Source organism: Clavelina lepadiformis, chromosome 2 (assembly GCF_947623445.1).
Source record: "Clavelina lepadiformis chromosome 2, kaClaLepa1.1, whole genome shotgun sequence".
NCBI classification, from domain to species: domain Eukaryota; kingdom Metazoa; phylum Chordata; class Ascidiacea; order Aplousobranchia; family Clavelinidae; genus Clavelina; species Clavelina lepadiformis.
Genome location: NC_135241.1, coordinates 23,617,475 through 23,637,049, shown reverse-complemented (window position 1 = coordinate 23,637,049; position 19,575 = coordinate 23,617,475). Strand labels below are relative to the sequence as shown.

The 19,575-nt window shown below is 38.4% G+C and overlaps 1 protein-coding gene across 1 annotated transcript; it reads left to right on the top strand.

Moving 5' to 3' along the window:
* The first annotated feature begins 4,127 nt into the window (after window positions 1-4,127).
* On the top strand, window positions 4,128-19,346 carry LOC143447315 (thyrostimulin alpha-2 subunit-like). Its single transcript, XM_076947365.1, has 3 exons — window positions 4,128-4,264; window positions 4,620-4,798; window positions 18,424-19,346. Exons 1-3 carry the CDS (start codon window positions 4,174-4,176, stop codon window positions 18,514-18,516), a joined length of 363 nt encoding a protein of 120 aa, XP_076803480.1. The 5' UTR covers window positions 4,128-4,173; the 3' UTR covers window positions 18,517-19,346.
* Window positions 19,347-19,575: the final 229 nt, after the last annotated feature.

Sequence of the window (19,575 nt, the reverse complement as noted above, 5' to 3'; positions counted from 1 at the left end):
TAAAAGATCAAAGCAAATAGGTTCTGACCACGCTCTTGAAGAGTTAAATGCGTCCCAACATCTGCTAGATCGCTTTTCTTCAGATGTCCAGGTAATTGAAAAACAATTCTCCTTTAAGTCTCAAAGACACAGGCATATGTTAGATCATGTATTTGTTGACTGAAGGACTTCGCAAAATGTGAGCACGGTCAATGACCTGATTTGCGAATTATTACCAAAACGAACCCGGTGGATGACAGCATGGTTTCACCACATAGTTCTGCATTCCAATCAATCCAGCACTATAAGTTTTCACTCAAGGCGCACTGTAGAATCACAACGCAAATCAGGTTTTTGGTTTCCGTCAGTTTTTAAGAAAAATTAACACAATTGCGTTATAATGTTATGTCCTGTATTTTATTTACCATAAATTTTCCTAAGACAGCAATGTAGTCTGGTACAATGAGGAACATTTGATAAAACTTAGATCAAAACCGAGAAAACACCTTATATTCTCAAATATGTCCTACAATCACCTTGCACGTATAAAACATACGCGAACAAGGTCTATACATCTTTGTGGCAGCAGAATTTGGCACAAGACCTGTCTTAGCGCTAGACATTATCGATGGCGGCTGATAGCTTTGCAAAAGGGCCAAATTCAGGTGTTTGAAGCGCCAGTGACAAGTGGATTCTTCCCAAAATAAACAAAGACACGTGATGTAAGCTGGTTTCGAAGTGTCATGTTGGGTAAGTACACGCGTTGCTGTTTATAGCGAATCTTGCAATCCCGCAAGATTTAACGGATCATGAACTTTCTAAAATTCCTACATCGACGCATAGTTTGTGATACCGCATGACGTGAGAGGGCGGTATGAAGACGTGATTATCTTGTGGATAAAAAGATTTCTTTGACATGCCAAAAAGGAGCTCTATAAGTCTATATAATGGAAGTATAGAAAGCACCTCCTGAATTTTGACAAAAAAGTGGTTTTCCTTGAGACAAGAGGTGTTATTGTGGCCGCGATGACGGGAGACGTTTTGCTAGAATTAAACTTTCGTCGAGATTTTTCGACGAAAATCGGATGAAGTTTTCCTGATACGATCGTCTGTTCCACGGCCAGGTTCTTCACTGGAAAGGTCGAAAAGGCGTCGTATGCACAGATTTGCTATAACCGTAAATTTAAGGTACAATTAGCTACGCTTTTGGCAATAAAACCTGCAAGCAAAATCTCTTTGCAAATTTGCAGCAAGTCTGCATATTAAACAGCATAAGCCGATGGCCTCGCCCTGTGAATGACAACGACACAATAAACAATACGCGTGCAACAAAAACAGAATGTTCAAGCGATTTTAAAATATTAAACACTTTTCTATCGACTATGGGCGACTAAGGCCCAAACGGGAGGAAATCGTTAAGACAAAGCGTGCGATCTCACAGTGCGCAATTTCACGCAAGAAATGTCGAAAGTTTTGACAATGTCAAATTTTCACGGTGGATAAAAATGGAAAACGTAAAACACTCGATACGGCCGGTAATTTTCGGATTAGCTGCTTAATAATAAATTAACCAAGTAACAGGATTAAATTATTTATATCGTGGCCGAAAGCTTTTTTAAAGCGAGACTGACAAGATGCTGCATCTCAAGTCACCAGACCGACTCCTGATTGTTTTGATCCTGATCTTTTTCCTCTTCTATTGAAGATTGATGCCCATCATCGGCGATCACTTATATGATGTCTATTTTTACAAAATTAGTTTTAAAATGTTTTAAAAATTCGCGGGGGAGGAAATAAATTTTGCAAAATCACCTGAACGATCGATTTAAATACATTGACGACTATTTGGACGCAAACCAAACATCAGATTGCGAAAACCCTTCCAAATACGGTTATTTACCCACAGATAAATGTCGACTGAATCTCGAGTTAAAAAAAAATGTCATCTAAAAATCTGACAAGCAATCGCAATCGATTACAATGGGAATATTTCTCCCATAGGTAGGATATTTACGATATTAGGTCACATACCACGACAGATAATGATTTTACTTCATTGCTATGTAATTGGTGATAAAACCGCGCCTACGTCGGAATGCAAACGTTACACCGGCAAAAATTCCAACTGTAACAGCTGCAGGTTACGTCCCCTAATAAATTTCTTCCGCCCTCCATTACGTCTAGCAGGGACGTGAGTCTATTTGGCGATGGGTGCGCCATGGATACAGCACACATAGTAAACGACGAGGATTGTGGATAGGTAGAAATTGGGATCAAGCAAGGCCCGGCATCATTAGCCTTGCTACAGTGTAATGAGATTGATAGGTGCAGCAGGAGGAGCGAAAGAGATTAAAATTAAGGTCGCTGTGTTCTTAGAATAGCTCGCAATTGTGATTCTTATCGCGCCCCGAATGGCATTCATTAGGACACTAATGTGCCGTAATGGTGCCGGCAGGACCGTGGTACGTGGTATGGTGCACCTTGACGGTCACCCGGTATAACAGGACTTGCTGGACTTGACTTAATGATCCAGTTTGTTTTGTTCCATCACAAACCTGACAAAGCATGTCATTGTTCGTCAATTAAGAGATTCATTGTGACATCAACCAACGTAAGCGATGCGAGCTCATAATTTAAAGAATGAGATGATGAAAGCATTTTTGTTCGAGATTTTGGTGGCTGATCCGGTTTTAATTAATTCATTGCAACCTCACAAATTACACTAGTTATTAACTTTATAACAAAGGCAAAGCTGATTACGTGCTAAGGCCAAACTCGGCACACAATACTAAACACTGTAACCGCTTCTATTGTTTGTAACAATAGGTTATTTTAAGCGCATTATATCACACCACACCTGCAGTACGAGCTCAATGAATTACACATGCTTAATGTTTACTTATTTATGACTGTAACGGCAAATTACCAGAACATGAAACAGTCGAAAAACTTGCGAATAAAGCGGATACGAGAGCACGTATTTCCAGGAAAGAGACAGAAATAAATTGCAAAGTTGGTGAACAATTCAGTTCAAGTGAAAGTGGCAAGTGTTAACGTTAACGATGAAAGTGGCGAGTAAGCTTGTCTGTGGCGTTATTAAAAAGAAGAGGCTTGTGGCGCGCTCCAGGCGCATTTGACGTCATCACAGTCGGATGGCGATATTATCACCAGGGCATACGTGAGACCTTAATGCTGAAGAAGTCAGTAGTAAGTCTACAGTTTACTTGATATCCCATGTAGAACAAGCAGTTCGTATTAATTGAAATGAAATATGACGTCACAATTGAGATAAGTTGTTGACGTTTGAAAATAAAAGTCAAGGTTTAGAATGAAGGGATTTATTGTTCTGAATTCAGGCAGAATCGGAAGTCAAAGCAAGGAAAGCGAGAAAAAATGCCTGACAGTTTTTCGAAACGACTAATACTGAACAGCTGTTTGACCTGTTTCTAAAATAGTTCCAAATTTGTCGTCTTATATTTGATTAGAAGCCGCATAATGCGGTAAAGAAGGTTTTAAGTGTAAACTGGCTATATGATTCATAAAAGAGCACCAGACTTGTAGCTACACAGTAATTATTTAAAGATGAATACCTGAACCCATATAAGGTCTGGCGGTTTTCCATTCCAGGAAAAATTCAATGATTCATAAACTATACGGGAATATTCCGGCAATACCGGAATCCCATTCTTTGTGATCAAACAATGGGAAGAGTAGAGCGCATGCCGCTGTTTTGTATAAACTTTTCAATCCAGACGCCAGGCATTTTTAGTAAAATGTCGAGGGTTATTGTGGCCATTTTAGAGTAATCACCAGTGGCTTTTATGCTTACAATACTACACCATAGACCGGCAACATAGACCCGTTTTGAAGATGTGCACGGCATCAAAACGTCGGTGACGACAGAGCTACAGAGAATCCCGGAAGAATTCTTCCAGGAGTGCGCGCATGCGTGGTAGAGAAGGATGAGAAAGTGCATCAGACTCCAGGGGGATTACTTTGAAGGGGATAACTTGTAGTTTGGGTTTGAAATAAATCTTTTGTGACACCAGTCCTGGAACTTTTCTCACTCAACTCGTACATGATAGCGTATAAGTCAGTTTAGAGGCTAATAAACTTTTATATGACGATATATTTTAACGTCTGTTTGCAGATTTTTATTGCTAGGATTGTTCCTGTCTTTAAACACATTACGTCATGAAATTTTTATTGCTGCTGTGTCTTTTTGTCGCTACTACTCTAGCAGGTGGGAAATCAAAGTGGAAAGTGCCCGGCTGCCATCTCAGAGGTAACCAAAATTTATTTTCGTTTTCTTGGAACATACCAGAAATGAGTGATAAAATGTAAAAAAATCCTAAGTACAATGTCATTTGCAAAGTTTTTGCCATTTTTTCGCTTGCTCTTTTTTCGTGGAACGTCGCAGCAATCAATCTTTTGGGAGTTTTTCATGTCAAGCCCATTCATTTTAGCGATGTGTTTCAATCGCAGCAAAAACAACATAACTTTCATACAACAAACTTCATAACTCATAATGTTAAAAATTGTACACACGAAAATGGAATTGTTTTACTAGAGAGACACGTGGCCTATTTTTAAATGACAGTAGAATACATCGTAATAAACAAAGCTATGTTGCGTCACAGGCTACCAAAAACAAATTCACGTTGACAACTGCAAAAGCGTAATCATTGGCATCAACGCTTGTCGAGGTTACTGCCCGTCTATAACCTACCCCTCTGACTACGCGACCAAGATGGAATCAAACGGACGTCACAATTACACCGCGCAAGCCGCCTGCTGCACCATAGAATCGTACGAAAGGGTGAGAATTTACAATTTATAGTAGGCTATGCTCAGGGAATTGTTTGGACAAAGTTGTAACGTTATAAGTAACCTAATATAATATGACGTCATTAACATAATTGGGTTGCAAGTAACTGAGCAAAAACGTGTGCCAGCTTGTCACGTGTCTGAACCAACATGGACACCTAAGTTGTCGTAGTGGACGGCACTGGCCCTGAACACCAGTAAAATTGCAGACTTTTTGCAAATGAAAGTTCGCTTTTTCATCACCCGTGTGTGCGTTTTTCTTGCTTATGCATGCTTGAATCACTGACGCACTTGGTACATATTTCAGAGATAGCTTTAGCTCATATAAAAAAGAACCATAAAACCTTATGTAAACCTCACAGTGTAGGCTAAGCATTGCCTTAAAAGCACCGTCCACCATAGCTGTGACACTTTTCACGACACAGGTTGTGTTATTTGGCAGTGGCCAGCCGCGTTGAGCGGAAACTTTCTCCGTTGAAAGTCGGTGGTTTTAATTACATAATGAACACTAATCACTAATCGCCTTTGCCCTGTCGTCAATAACAAGGCATAGATTAGTGACTGTATCACATTAAATGATGCTTTTGCCCCGCTTATTTGGAGTTGTTGGGGAATGCCACAAATATTTTGCTCGTTTTCGCGACATTGCGGTACAGTTTAACATCGATTAGGAGAACAGATTAGTGAATTGCTGGACTTTTGACAGGCTGCTGTGTATGGCGCGGTCACTTAATGAAGGTCGCAATATTTACGCCGGAGATGTTTGCTGACAAGTTGTTGATAGCATTTTATGACGCAGGTAGATGGCAATCTCTATTTTGGAAATACGAAAATTTGTTGTACGGCTTTGACGGATTGACGCGATTGATTGTTGAGCAATTTATTGATATCGAAATAATTAACCCCAACTTCAAAAGCTTTTATTGCTCTTTGACCCCGGTCCTGAAAAACGTGATATAAGTAGAACCTCAGAGCTTTTTACCCTCTCAACCCATTCGAGCGGCATTTTAGAAAAAAGTCCAGTCGCGAGCACGTCCAGTGTAATGACAAGTAAAAATTATCGAACAAGCTGGTAAATTATCATTCAGGAAAAAGCTTTTTTGCACCTACAAAATACGAATCTAAGTACGATATGAACCAGAAAATAAAAACATTATTGTGGTATTTATTCAACACACCATCGGTGGGATTGGTAAAGGCACTTGTGCAAATTATGACGTACGAAGATGGCAAAAATATTTCCGTGTTTAAAGATTATGTATGTTTCGCAAGCATGAACTGTATAACTGGCGTATAAAGTTTCCTGGAATTCGATTTGACGAATTTCCTCTCGTTCGCCGGAGTTGCCTGAAAATCTTGATTCAAAAATATATCAATAAACAAAGGCAAACTGCAGCCATTGAATCGCGTAATTGTGGCAGAGGTAATCCATCATCGGTTAAAACCGCGACTTTGACTTCCAATAATGTCTAATTATGAAAACAAAGCGGGACAAAGCACCCAACAGAAGACTTTTGTTCGAACACGACGGATTAGCTGGCGAGTGTCACAAACTTAGAAACTAACGTAGCTCACTTGTGGTAACTTGAAACAGAACGATGGCAGAAGGCATTACCTCACAACCTCGAAATATAAACCTGCTACGGATAAGTCGTGTGTAAGCTTATTCTTTGCCATAAATTCACAAGCGTTGTATAAACGTTGGGGCAAGGAGTCGGGAAACGCTAATTATTCAAATCTGTATCCGTCAACTTCTCCGAAACATCGACGTTGAGTGAAAGATTGTGAAAAACTTTTAAAATGTTTTCTTAAAAGCTGATCATTTTAGTACTGTTATTGAGGAAAAAAATGTAAATTTACCGTCCGAAAATTTAGTATTTTGTACGATTTGTTTTTTATGATAATCTATTTTCCAGGACATGTTTTTGTTGTTTTCTAAAATGATACAGCGAAATTGGAATCACGGCGTTTTCGAGATGAGTTAATTTTTGCTTTTGAATGAGGATATTACTCATTTAAACATTAATTTAACTACTCTCGAACGTGAACTAAATAATACTGTAGAAGGGATCGAGTCAGCGAGAATGTCTAAAATAGTCACAAAATAATAATCAACGTCAATTAAAAAAAATTTTGACATCTTTTACGTCATTGTGGGCGACGAAGTCCTGTTGGTATTTTGTGTCAAACACCTGACATCAAACTCATCAAATTCTTGGCCCCAATTTGGTATTTTTCTTTAAAACAAAATCAGAAAGTTTGAAAACTTTCCACCCGACCTTACCTTTTACCTTTTAACGCTTTGACCAATCACATAACGGCTTGTGTTTGACGACTTAATCAACAGTCGTAAAAGTTTTTGGCGGGAAGTTCTTTGTAAACATCTATTTTGTACTCACACTGCGACAAAGACCTTATTGTAAATTGGCCATGCAATTTCGATTACATTCATAGGCCGTGAAGTTAGTTATACATGAAGCTGCGCATTCCTGACAATTTTCAATACTTTAAAGCACACCTCGAAATAAATTGCACTGATCTCACGCGTTTAACATCAAAAAATTCATAAACATAGCAACATTTTATCCAACATTTCATAAATCATTTTTAAAGTTGAAATTTTTACTATTTTTAAAATCTTTTTTAGGATTGGTGACTCTGGAAGGTTTGTTTCGAAAACATTCTTTTTTAATGAAATCATTTGTGTCAAGAACAAAAAGACCGAAGTGTGGACATTAAACGTGTATATTTCGGAAACAAATAACTAAAAAAATGTTATTTTGATAAAAGGCAAAATGAGTTTAATCTTCGGTTATCGAAAACAAGGAGACGATATCTTAAGCCTTGCACGCGATATCGGCGTTAGTGGACTTGTTTAGGATCGGATTAACGTATTTTGACATGAAATGTATGAACTAAACAAGGTTTAATGAAGCCAGTCTGACCCGACATTAAGCAAATTGTAATTAATAAAAGATCTCGTATGAGTTAAACACGGTAGAATAAACAGGCAACTCGAAGACAAACCTACTTGCGGGAAACTCCGGCTTATAACGAGCAGACTCAAACATTATTACTCATAAAGCTACGGAAAAAACTCCGCTGCCGGCAAATACACAAATGGGAAATAGGGTAGGGTAACAAGTTAGGGGAAATCCAGTGGCATATGAGATATTCCGATGAAGGAATGCTCTCGTATAGCCATACAAAAAAAGGTCATTGCATTTGTTTCCTGCACGTGTTTTCCTTCGATATTTTTACAGAATAACTCATAAATGATCATTTTTACCGTTGCTTACAGTTGCAGCAAAATTAATTCCAAAGGCGTCAATGGCCACAGAATTTTTATTAAAACCGCCAAAATATCAGCTCAAAAATCGCGTGATTCATGCCTACGTCATTGAAGAACCGCATGCAAGCAAACAGCGACATAAAATTTTAATCTTCTGCTTTGAAATTTCCAAATTTCAAGTCTCAGCTAGTGCCCTATAGTTAACACGGACAAGGATCTTTGAAAATTTCACAAGTAATCAACAAAGATGTTGCAATCATGGAAACAGAACAGAGATCGACCAGGACCGACCTTTCGCTTTTGGAAAGTGGTTAAACAGGTCCTGCTATGCGTGCTTGTCATTACTAACAACCTTCGCAAAACTATGTAATCGTAACGTGTCGTGAGCTGTCGCATCAAAGATATTCGTAAGGTAATTTCTGACAAATCAAACCTTTTATGCTTGGCCCTTATCTCGAAACAAAATCACAACGAACCCTAAACTACCACCGTTCCACGTTGCGCGAGTTATTTGATCAAAGGATACTGCGCCCTCCTTCATAATATTTTTATTCAAACTAGCCATCTATATAGGCTAAATATATACAAATCAATGACCTGTCACTGCGGGTTACCGAATGGCACAAACCGGCCTATATTTCATTGCTATATCCACCATCAGACATCGGTGACGAAGCGATAAGTGCGCGAGCACTTGCCAAGGCCTATCTACCGATCAACTAATCATTTCATCTGTTTAAGGCAAAAGCAAGAAGAATATAAAAACTTTTAAACCTTATTTTTAGGTATTTTTAATTAGTTAGAACCAGACTTAACGTTAACATATCACTCTAGACCGACTTATACAAGATATTATCAAGTCTATATCTCGGTGTAAAGATCTAGAAACTTCGCACGCACGTTACTAAAATACTTGTAATTCTCTACATAAACAAGAGGGCAACTCTACGGAGATTATGTTTGTGCGCCATAAACTACACCGTGATCAACAAATACCGAAACACGAGCAAATGTTATAATGCGGCACAGATAAGGGTTTCGGACAGTGGACGACGCTTACAGCAAAACACGCCGCATCGTGTATTGATTGACTTTTGAAGCACGTTTAGCTGTAATTGATTGCAGTTTGACGTCAAAGGCGCCCAGGCTTTTGGTTACAAATTTCAATAGTCGTTTAGATAAATTCGCAGCGTGAAAACCTTTGTAAATATCCAGTAATTGCTTTTTTAATTGACACGATTCTTCCTAGACAAGGTTAACTTAAAATCTTAAATTGCCTGAAGATAAAAGATAAGCCGCGATGCAAAATCGTCACGATGCAGATCGAAACCCCAGCAGCAAATTTTACAATTTCCAAACAAAATATTTTTAACTTTAGACGATCTGCTTTTCAGAATGAAGTCCGCGCTTTTGTACGTTTACGTTATGTTTTAGTATTGATTACCAACGACTGGTCATCTTGTGTTTATATTGGGAAAGAGAGATGCATGTATACGGCAAACTTCAATGTTCGCACGCGATTAGGCCTTATACTTCTGAAAATTGAGGACGTTGTCTGCTTTAAAAAATTGTTGTCGGCGATCTCGCTTTGGGAAATATGTGATTTCAACTTGGCAGAATGTCGGCTCAGTTATTTTGCTTGTTGTGGCAACTGTCATTTGCAGTGAGATCACCTCCGTCGCTCGTCTGTTATGCTTCCCCAGAACTTTTTGATTGATGGGCACCCAAGTTAAATGGCCTTCCTCTCAGGCCTGTAAACTTCAATCAGTAATTACCAAATTAGAGAAAAACATCTGCTTTTGTGACAAAACAATGTCATTAGCGACGCGTGTTTTGCGTCACATACTCCAGCATGCCACCGCCGGCCAACAGCGTTGCGGCTCAAAGTTCTGGGCCTCTCCGCTTCAATTGTATGTTTCTGTTGCGCAGCAGCTTAGGGCAATACTGTTGTGTTTTTAAACCGTCAGTATGACGCACTAGTCGAGATTTTGCAAGATTGTATAAATGTTTGCCTGATTACCAGGACAAGCGCAATTTGACTTCGCAAAATAGTTCCGAATTAGGGTGTGTCCGTCGCGTGAGAGCGGTTGAGTTTGATTAACTGACGATGATTTTCGTAAATAAGCGCGGTTGAGAGATCGCACCGAGTTAGCTCGCCGTCGCCAGGCTCCGAAAGTCACGCGACAAAATTGATCTCATTAAAATACAAGCAAATAACTGGCGTTTTTTGCGTTAAAATTCCTGGTAACCGGCGATCTTGCTTCGACCGTAAACACCGGCAAATCTTCACCGTCTGTTCGGTGGCCATTCGTATTCAAATCCCGGTCAACGTAATCGATTATTATATAATTTTCTTTACATATACGCAACCTGATGATACGTCATCAATGTGAAGCTATATCTACGAGGGCGTCGATATTAAGACAATGCTTGCGATCAACTTGATGAACTGACAAGAGATTTTCTTATATTATAGGTTATCTGGGAAAAATACGTAACCTAGAAACGATCATAGACGTAAGCTAGCCTTTAAAAATATCACTTTGACGTTAAAGTTCGACGCGTGAAGTGAAAGCTGTCAATTCGTCATAAGCTTTTCGCGATGTAGAAAACAGATAATTCGATTCGCATTAAAATGTTCCTATTTTAAGGCGCAAATATTTACCAATTTCTCCGATACAAAATGGACCAAGAAGCTCTAAAACGATCAAAGCCGGCCTTGAAGAGGGGGATTGATATATCTTGACGCGAAATGCGTAAAGATCTTCTTTGACATTCACGCAACATATAACAACAGCACGCAAAGTATAATCGGTCACTTACGGGGGAATTGCAAAAAGCCATTTATTTTTTGTTTTATTTTATCTAACCGAGACAATTATGATGACCTATAAAATAAGCCGGACATGGCATTCGGTTTACCTAAATTATTAATAAGATTTCTATTATACGACGGCCAGTGTTCGCCACTGACATTTAAAGTACTGCCAATAGAAATAAACCGAGTAAGTCAAGTTTATACAAGTATAGGCCATTTTCTGAAATTACTATTCAAATAATTGGAGCCTGACTAGCAAGTCTGTGCTGAAGAGGTGCAGGGGTCCGGGTTTAGAATGACCCAAATCCTTTCTTCCAAATAACCAGTGATATCGTTTCTAATTCTACACGCCTATGGTTTTCGTACCCTATATACGAATGCGATTTACACCCGCAAAGTGCAAAATATGGGCAATAAATGCATGGACGTCGCGGGGTCATCATATCAGGAACACAAAATTTGTCGCCCGTCAACTGAATGTTGCTTGGTTGATGACGTACCTCGAAAAGTCCAGGTCCAGGCCAAGGTACGAAGTATAAAAATTTGCAAGGGATTAAATGAATCCGATAAGTCGCTGACGGTAACATGTCATTAACCAATATACCAATAAATTGGACGGGAATTGCGTCAATGAACTCGCGATTAACTTGATACTTGGAATTAATTCCGGAAAAAAACTTTAATCAATACATAGTTAGCTTAGAATAAAAAAACCACAACACATAGGCGCCTATATAGTGTTTCAAAAAGTTTCCAAAATCTCCTGATAATCCACGCTTCACCACCGTCTACGGTCAGAAATGTCTGTAATGGTCAGATGACTGTTGATCGTTTTTCGTATTCTTACAATTTTGTATTTTGTTTTTCTGACAAAGTTTTGGAATGGTGGCCAAATATGCAATGGGCACCATAAGATCTTGCAATTTGATCACGTTCGCATTTTGGCATGTTATCGTACATCATTGCTTCTCCTGCAATACTCCTGCATTGGTTGGATAGAAAAGGCGTTGTATCCTATTAGTCTATGCTGCAACTTCGTCGTACTTGCGGTTCCAGCTCAGCTTGTAACGTGACATAAATTCATATGAGCGAATTTTCGAGAATAATGAAGTCTTGTTCGTCTTTGTGAGTTGGTGTTAATTTTCCAGAAACAAAGGTGAAATATTTGACTTAAGTTAAAAAATATTTTCAAGTAGGAGGTCTTGATGCTTCAAGTGTGTAATGAAAGATATTTATCATTCGACTTGCAGTGGCCTTTAAGTTGACCATACGTAAATCTATAAATATCAGTTGAGATTCCCGTGACAGGCCAAATATTTTGATATGCTTTATGTGGGTCAAAGTAGCTGTTGCATAAGTAAAACCATCGCTTATGTAACGGATAAATGTATTTAAATTAAAGTTGAAAACGTACGTTTTTGTTTAACAAACCAAAACACGTGACAGCATTATATAACTTCAACACGAACAAAATAGCTTAAAAACTGGAGTCCAACGGCGAAAAAAGCCCAAAATTCAAGCTAAAAAAATCAGCGCTGATGAAAATTTTGCACAATATCGACCACACAGGCGTGAAGCTGGTTGCCGGTTTCCTGCTTACTGAATAAAAATATGAATTTGAATAATTGAAATGCGGTCGCTTATTCATTTATTTGTTTGCAAATGCGGTTGGTTACATGCTACATGGCCACTTAGTCGTTAAATTATTTTTAAGTGAAGATATTTACCGCCTTCGAATGAGTAACTAAATAAATGACCAGGAAACCTTGTTCTCCCCCCGATCCCTCTGCCATAGCAAACTGGTGCGTTATCTTACTACCCTACAATTTGACACGTGGCTATTTTTTCCGGCGAAGGCTATACTCGCTTTAGATCTCGTGTTCAATACCGGTTCAGCTCTTTATTAATATCTATCCCACCGTTATATGCAAATTAGATACAAAGTAGAAAGCAATAAGAACAGAATTGAATCTAAATTTTGATTTCAAGATTAAATTTTTAAAAGCAATGTTATCGCTTCGTGTTTACAATCGAAACGTACCTCCGTTACAGTCGCCCGATTCGTTAATCCCGCACAGCAAAATCCGCAAACGAGCGAGTGAGCTTAGTTTGACTTGAAACTCACGCAGATATGAACCGCAAATAAACTGATAATTCCGAAATAATTATATTCTCTTAAATCGGACCAAAAACGGAATGATTCAGTGAATCAACTTTGTTAACCTCAGATTTGTCTAGAACGATACGATTTGGCTCACATTGATGAAATTACTCTGCAGATTAGAAGTATATTTAGAAATCGATAAGTGATCAATAAAACAACTCAGTAACGCAACAACGTTGATGGCAATTCGTTGCGGCTATTGTTACTTAACAGATGAAGAACTTTCAAGCAATTGTAATTTAAACTGAATTATTGCAAAATGCAAATAAGCTTAGCTTGGCCTAACACACAAAGAAAAAATGATTGGTATTGGAGAGTTATTTATGCCGTCTCTCAAGTAGCACCCCCTGAAACTGAAACCCCCTAAACTGCAAACCCCTAAACTGTTTATTCTTGCGATTGATGATGTCGATGAAGTAATAGAAGAAATACAAACAACTAGTTTGACTTGTTTCGTATTTATTTCCTTTTAAACACGAAAGCTCATTTGCAGACAGGCTCGTGATTTTAGCATTTACGCACACGACGCAAGTGTTCCTCTATGCGTGACAACCCCTTTCGGAGTACGTCAAAGACGCACTTTTCAATTTGGTGACAAACTATATGGTTCATTGCTGACGTAAGTCTGCCAATAATGGTGGCGCATTCAAAATATCAAGTAAATTTAGTGAGGCGAAAACAAAGTTATGATTAATTATATTGCGTTCATCTTTTTGCAGCGTTCATGGTAAGGACGAGACATGTTTGTGTCACTGCACAAGCAGCCTGACTCAAACCCTGCAATTTTCCCTCCCTTATCTTTTCACAAACAACAACACCATCGGCCTGTGTTTATGGATTTAAAAAGTAATCGAACTGAATAATTTAACCGCAGATCTTCGTAATTAAGGAATACGCGCGTGGGCGTTAACGTTACAAACTGATATAATCAACAACCAATCAATATATTGGACGGGCAGTGCTTGTAAACAGCGAACTGTGAACAGCCGAGATGCGCGTACGGCATGTAAAGGTTCCCCTTGCAAACAACTCCATTTTTTGAGCATGATTTGCTTCGACAATGGGGTCATTAAGGAACCCAGTTGCATCTTTGAATGCCTATGCCACCACTCACGCGTAGGCGAAGATACCGATTGACAAATAAAACAGTAGACCACAGAGCGGCTAGGATCAAAAGTATTTCGCTTATGTAGTTTTAACACAAAACTATTTTTTCAAAGAAACGCGTACCGAGGGCAACGATTTTGCGAAACTTGTTTTCGTGTTTCGATTCATATTTTCGGGCGAGTTATGACGCCAGATCGTTTACGCTGATTAGAGATTAAGGTGCGAAATATGACGGTCGGATAAGTCGCACAATGCACACGCACATTAATTCCTCCGTAAAATACAATTAACCAATAGATGGCGGGTTACGTTCAACACGTAAAAAATCGTGCGGATAATCGTGGAATGAAACCTTCCTATAGCTATCAGTGGACAGGCTATAACAAACCTCAAGACACTGACCGCGTTGTGGGGCAAATGTGATCGCGTTATTAAGGCGATGGTTGGAATATTCGCGTTTTATGTTTGTTTGACGAACGTGACGTTAACCGTGTCACGAACAATGGCAACTTATGAAAGAGGAATTCGACGAACGCAAACATGTTTTAGATGTGACTTTGTAAACATGACGTAGCCTATTTACAATAACTCTACTAGGAGCCATTCTCTCTAATCACCAGCATTTATAGAATTAAGCTTTGTGAAGTAAATCTGCGCCGTATGGCGTCATTATACTATAACCCGACTTTTATATTTGTGAGAAGTACATTAAGTAGTTGTAATAGTTGTTCCATTCTTTATTGTACTGTGCCACCTTGTAACATGTAGAGAATGACGTCACGCAGCCCCTGAGTATCATCATAGTTAGCGCAATAATAAGTCCAGTTTTGGAAATGTTGTTTGTACGAAAAAGTTATAGCATATTTTAGGCTTTCGAAAAAAGCTTCACGAAACCGACCTCAACACTAACGGGGTCGCTAGAACGGCAACGCAATATTAACATAAACAACTTTTAAAAATATTACAAATATAAAGCCATATCATGAATTCAAAACAAGCTTATTGCGTGACATGGTTCCTGACAATTTTTCAATGACGTTACCTTGATCGACTTTACGTGTATTTTTAGTTAAAACCAGCTGACACGGGTAATCATTCTGGGCGTAATCTTGTGCCGGGTAAATTATGAATAATTATGAACGTCGTCACAGATTATAAAAATATTGGCAAAGTATCTTTAGGTTCGTTGAAGTATTAACAAATATGTAAGTTTTGGACTTTCTTTTATGATAAAAATACTGTATTTTCTGTTCTAATACTTTAAATTAAATTAATTCGGGAATATTGCAATTAGCAGATATTTCAATTTGAATATGATTATTTTTTTTTTACAAAAATGTTTTTATTTTAGGCTTCTTTTTTCTTCCGAAGCCTTGCATCAGTTTTTTAAGCATAAACGCTGTTTACTATGTCTACATCGGCATAGACAAGGCGCGTATGCAATAAAAACAAGTATACCTCCGAGCAAAAAATGCCCTTTGCCAAGAATTTATAAAAAAGATTTTAAATTTAATTGAAAGCATTCTGCGTCCTTCCTCGTTTGTTTACCCCAAAACGTGAACTTCATTACTTGTCGCGGTAATCGCAAGCGGTCCTGTTTTTCTCGCGTTTACTTTCCGCAAAGCGATGCGCGATAAAAATCTTGTGATGAGCCAGAGACATTTCGCAGGCGCTGAAGAAAAAGCGTTCACAGTAAAGCATTTTTCAGTCAGATATGTGGGATTTTTGTAACATTACTCATCGATTTCACATTGTTAACTCGGTCAAAGCCCCACCTTTTTCAAAATTAGAGTAAGATATTCGCGAAAATTCCTGGCAAATCTAAATGGGGGTACACGTGTGGTCTAAGCAGATCATCTTGGCCCTAGCACTGAAAATGAACTATATTTAAGGCTTTGTACAGCCGTGCTTGGTGCGATTGGACGTCGCATGTGGCCACCCTGGGACCGGGTATGATTTTAGAGGCACAACTTATCATTGAGCTTGATCACAAGTATGACGTTGCAGAAATGATTACCACGTGATTCATCATCATCGCAGTGTTAAGACCGATTTCGATGAGACACAAATCCACCAATAGGAAAACGTTGTAATGACAACTACGGCTACGCCTAATGAATATTAAACAAGTGTCAGTAGTTATTAATCAATGATATGAGACAAGAACATCTCGTATGTCGTCAATAGCGACTGGGCGTGCAAACAGAGCTGGAGCCGAATTCGAGTTACACCACCCGCTCCCTAAATCGGCAAATGCAACATGAAAAAGCTGTTTTATGCGTCACGTTTTATATGCTCCATCAAACATACACTCTTACCTGCAACAAATCCTAATGATTTGACGAAGTGATTAGTAAATAAGAGGTGATTTGCAATTCGCATGGAGTCAAATCCTTGGTTTAAACGTCTTGATCAAATCCATGACCTAGTTCAGCCTCTTCTTATACCGATACGGAAAATTTCGTCTATCACCTAATTTCCAAGTAGTATATACCACAACATTGACAATGTTTGCGCAATGTTATCAAATTCAGGTGTCCCTGACAAATAAAGTAAGTTTATCATCGATCCGTTGAACTCGTAACCTATAACGTAAATAGACAAGTGTTTGAACCGCGAAACGTCAACACGCACGATATCAAAAGATATTCAAAGATGTTTATGGGAGTTAATGCCATCAGTGCCTGACAGCGGCCGACGAGTTTTTGGCGCCGTGCAAGTTTGCAAAAATGTTCTTAATTACACAGCCTATTAGAAGCCTGATTTGCAGAGTGCTGCTTGCGTGATAAAAGGATGATTTGTCTGTCATACTGCGTGCCTGCTTCCCGCACACAAACAAGGGTTTCACGCCTATTAGGAGCGAGTCTAGGTACCATCTGGCGCCTATTTCTGGTCGGCTCTTTGCTCCGACAAAATACCCCGAAAGTTGCTTTGGTATACAGACACTTCCAGCGAATTGGTGTGATTGACACACCGTAAATGACTGCGAGATCTGTTAGAGAGCCGAAGCCGTACACAAACGGTCCAAAATAGAAGTCATTTTTCATTCACCCAATACATTGCGTGCATAGCCTTGGCATCCAAAGTTTTAAAGCTTAAAGTAGGTTTGTCGCCAAAATAAACAGAAATTTGCCTTAAGTTTCGTAAATACGAGATAATCGATCGCAAATCCGTCGCTGTTGGATACGACAAACTAAGAAAAGTGTCTTTGCCAGAAAAGTCTGTGTTGCGGTGTCTTGGTAAACTTGCACGTATAAAGGGCAAGCGGATTTTTCCCAACAGCAAATCGCTCTTATGACATCTTCATTAAAATGTCTTAAAGGCGGAATGAAATATCTAATCCGCAAAGAAACACGAAACTAAAAAAAAACTGTTACAAAATATCAAATATTTTACGAATGTTAATCTCTCACTGGGTGTTGGTTTGAGACAAAATTTCTCATCCTGCACACAATCTGGTTAAAATCATGTTCAATTCCGATTAATTATACGGTTTAGCTTACGGTTCACAAAAAAAGAGATATCCACAAGTTTGTTATGAATACTTATAACTTCTTAACGTTATGACAACTATCATACAATAAAAGCAGCAGCTTGAGAAATGAGGATGTTACAGAAATAACGTTTTTCACTGTGACAAGGGTTCCCGAGTGTTCGGTGCTAAGGCCCTTTAATTTTGTTTTATTCCCAGAACAGATACTCCGAGTGGCTTAATGTGACCGACAATCAAGATTGATCGGGGCAACACTCATTTGCTGAGACCATGCAATGAATCTTTCCCAATAAAAAGCTTTTAAATTGTGAAGAACTTATCAGTTAGAAACACTGACATACAAAAGAGCTCTCCGGTCATCTTTATCGAGTCAGATTAGATCAAACTATCAAGAGTTTAATCGAGTGAAAAGATCTTTTGCGCTGTCAATGGCGTGCAGTTAATCTTCCAATCTAATGTCACTGTACAGTTTTGACGACAAATATTTTGTCAAAGCCAGGGTAATTTCTTGATTGACGTGTCTATGTGATCCTAGCAAAGAGTGCAATTTCATTGCTGGAGGTTATCCACGAGAGTATACAACATCGAAATATCCTCAACGATGAAATATCCCCGCTCCATGTAAAATTATCGCCGAGTTTACTTTCACTTAATATAAGGTTGACTTAACACAGAAAGACTTCTGCAAAATTTCTACCGTAAAAGGATTGTGGCGTTATTTTGAAGTCAACATTTTGTTTCAGATCGAGTTCCCGATGACCTGTGGCGGAAGTACCGTAATGGAAAGCATCATGTCGGCGGTAGAATGCAGATGCGGGGAGTGTGAAGAATATTAACCAGAAGATAAAATTATAAAAACTTCTTTCACAACACTGTCAAACCGTTTCGTTAATCAGGTACTATTCTATGGGCTTGACTTGTTGTCTTTGTTAAGCCAAACTGGACGTTTGGTACAGGCGATACTTTTTGTGATCAGACTGTAATCATTATATGTGGATAAAAGGCTATAAGAAAAAATTTTGTTCGAGATATTGCCATAATAACTTATTAAAATGTCACACAAATCACTTTATAGTTTTTAAATATCGTTATGTAATGTTCCATTGTTCTGCCGTTCTATTACTGCCGTCAACGTTTTGTCGTTTCACTGTCAACATTGTGAATTTTATCGCTTGTGTCTGTTACAAAAATAAATTGTCAAAAAAAAGCACTGAAGTAAACTTATAGTCTCTGATCTATTTCATCAAGTTGTACAAGGCACCGGCAGTAAATAAGGCCTAGCTCCCATATTTTTTCACTCAAAGCAATATTTTATAAACATGAGTAATGCTGGTAATAAGGCCCATACAAATGATTGTATGTAAACCTAGGCAATATGTCACAACATGTTGGTATAGTTATCATGTAACATTTCTTACTGTTGATTGCAAATTATTGTAACAAATATTATTGCAAAATTGATTTCACCGCGTTGTCTTGATGTTTTCCTGTTTTTTTTTTGATGTTATAACAACCGAGATATTGGTGTTAGATTTTTTTAATGCAATATTTTGTGGGTTAAGCAACATTACCCCATGGTAGGCCTAATGCTATATAACTTACCTGTAAACAGTTTTATCTTGGATTTTGTTGGAAATTTCTTCTAAATAAAATATTTTTTGTGCAATTTTGTGCTGGGCCTTGTTATTTACGTCGTTGATCATTACAACTTTCATGTGAAGTCAATAAGGCCCAAAAAAGTTTTTTTTTGTTTCCTAATTTATTTAAAAACAATTACCCTGAAGAAACTGAAAATAGAATGGAGTGCAGACATGAACCTTCCCGACCAAACAGCTAAATATGAAATGTACGTATTATTGATAAACATCGAACTCTAACCAATCTTCTTCTAGTGT

Bases quoted from the DNA above. Each gene is read 5' to 3' on its own strand.
- LOC143447315 (XM_076947365.1), top strand. From the start codon at position 4,174: ATGAAATTTTTATTGCTGCTGTGTCTTTTTGTCGCTACTACTCTAGCA. The intron at 4,265-4,619 runs GTAACCAAAATT...GTTGCGTCACAG, and splicing joins GCCCGGCTGCCATCTCAGAG to GCTACCAAAAACAAATTCAC. The intron at 4,799-18,423 runs GTGAGAATTTAC...ATTTTGTTTCAG, and splicing joins CCATAGAATCGTACGAAAGG to ATCGAGTTCCCGATGACCTG.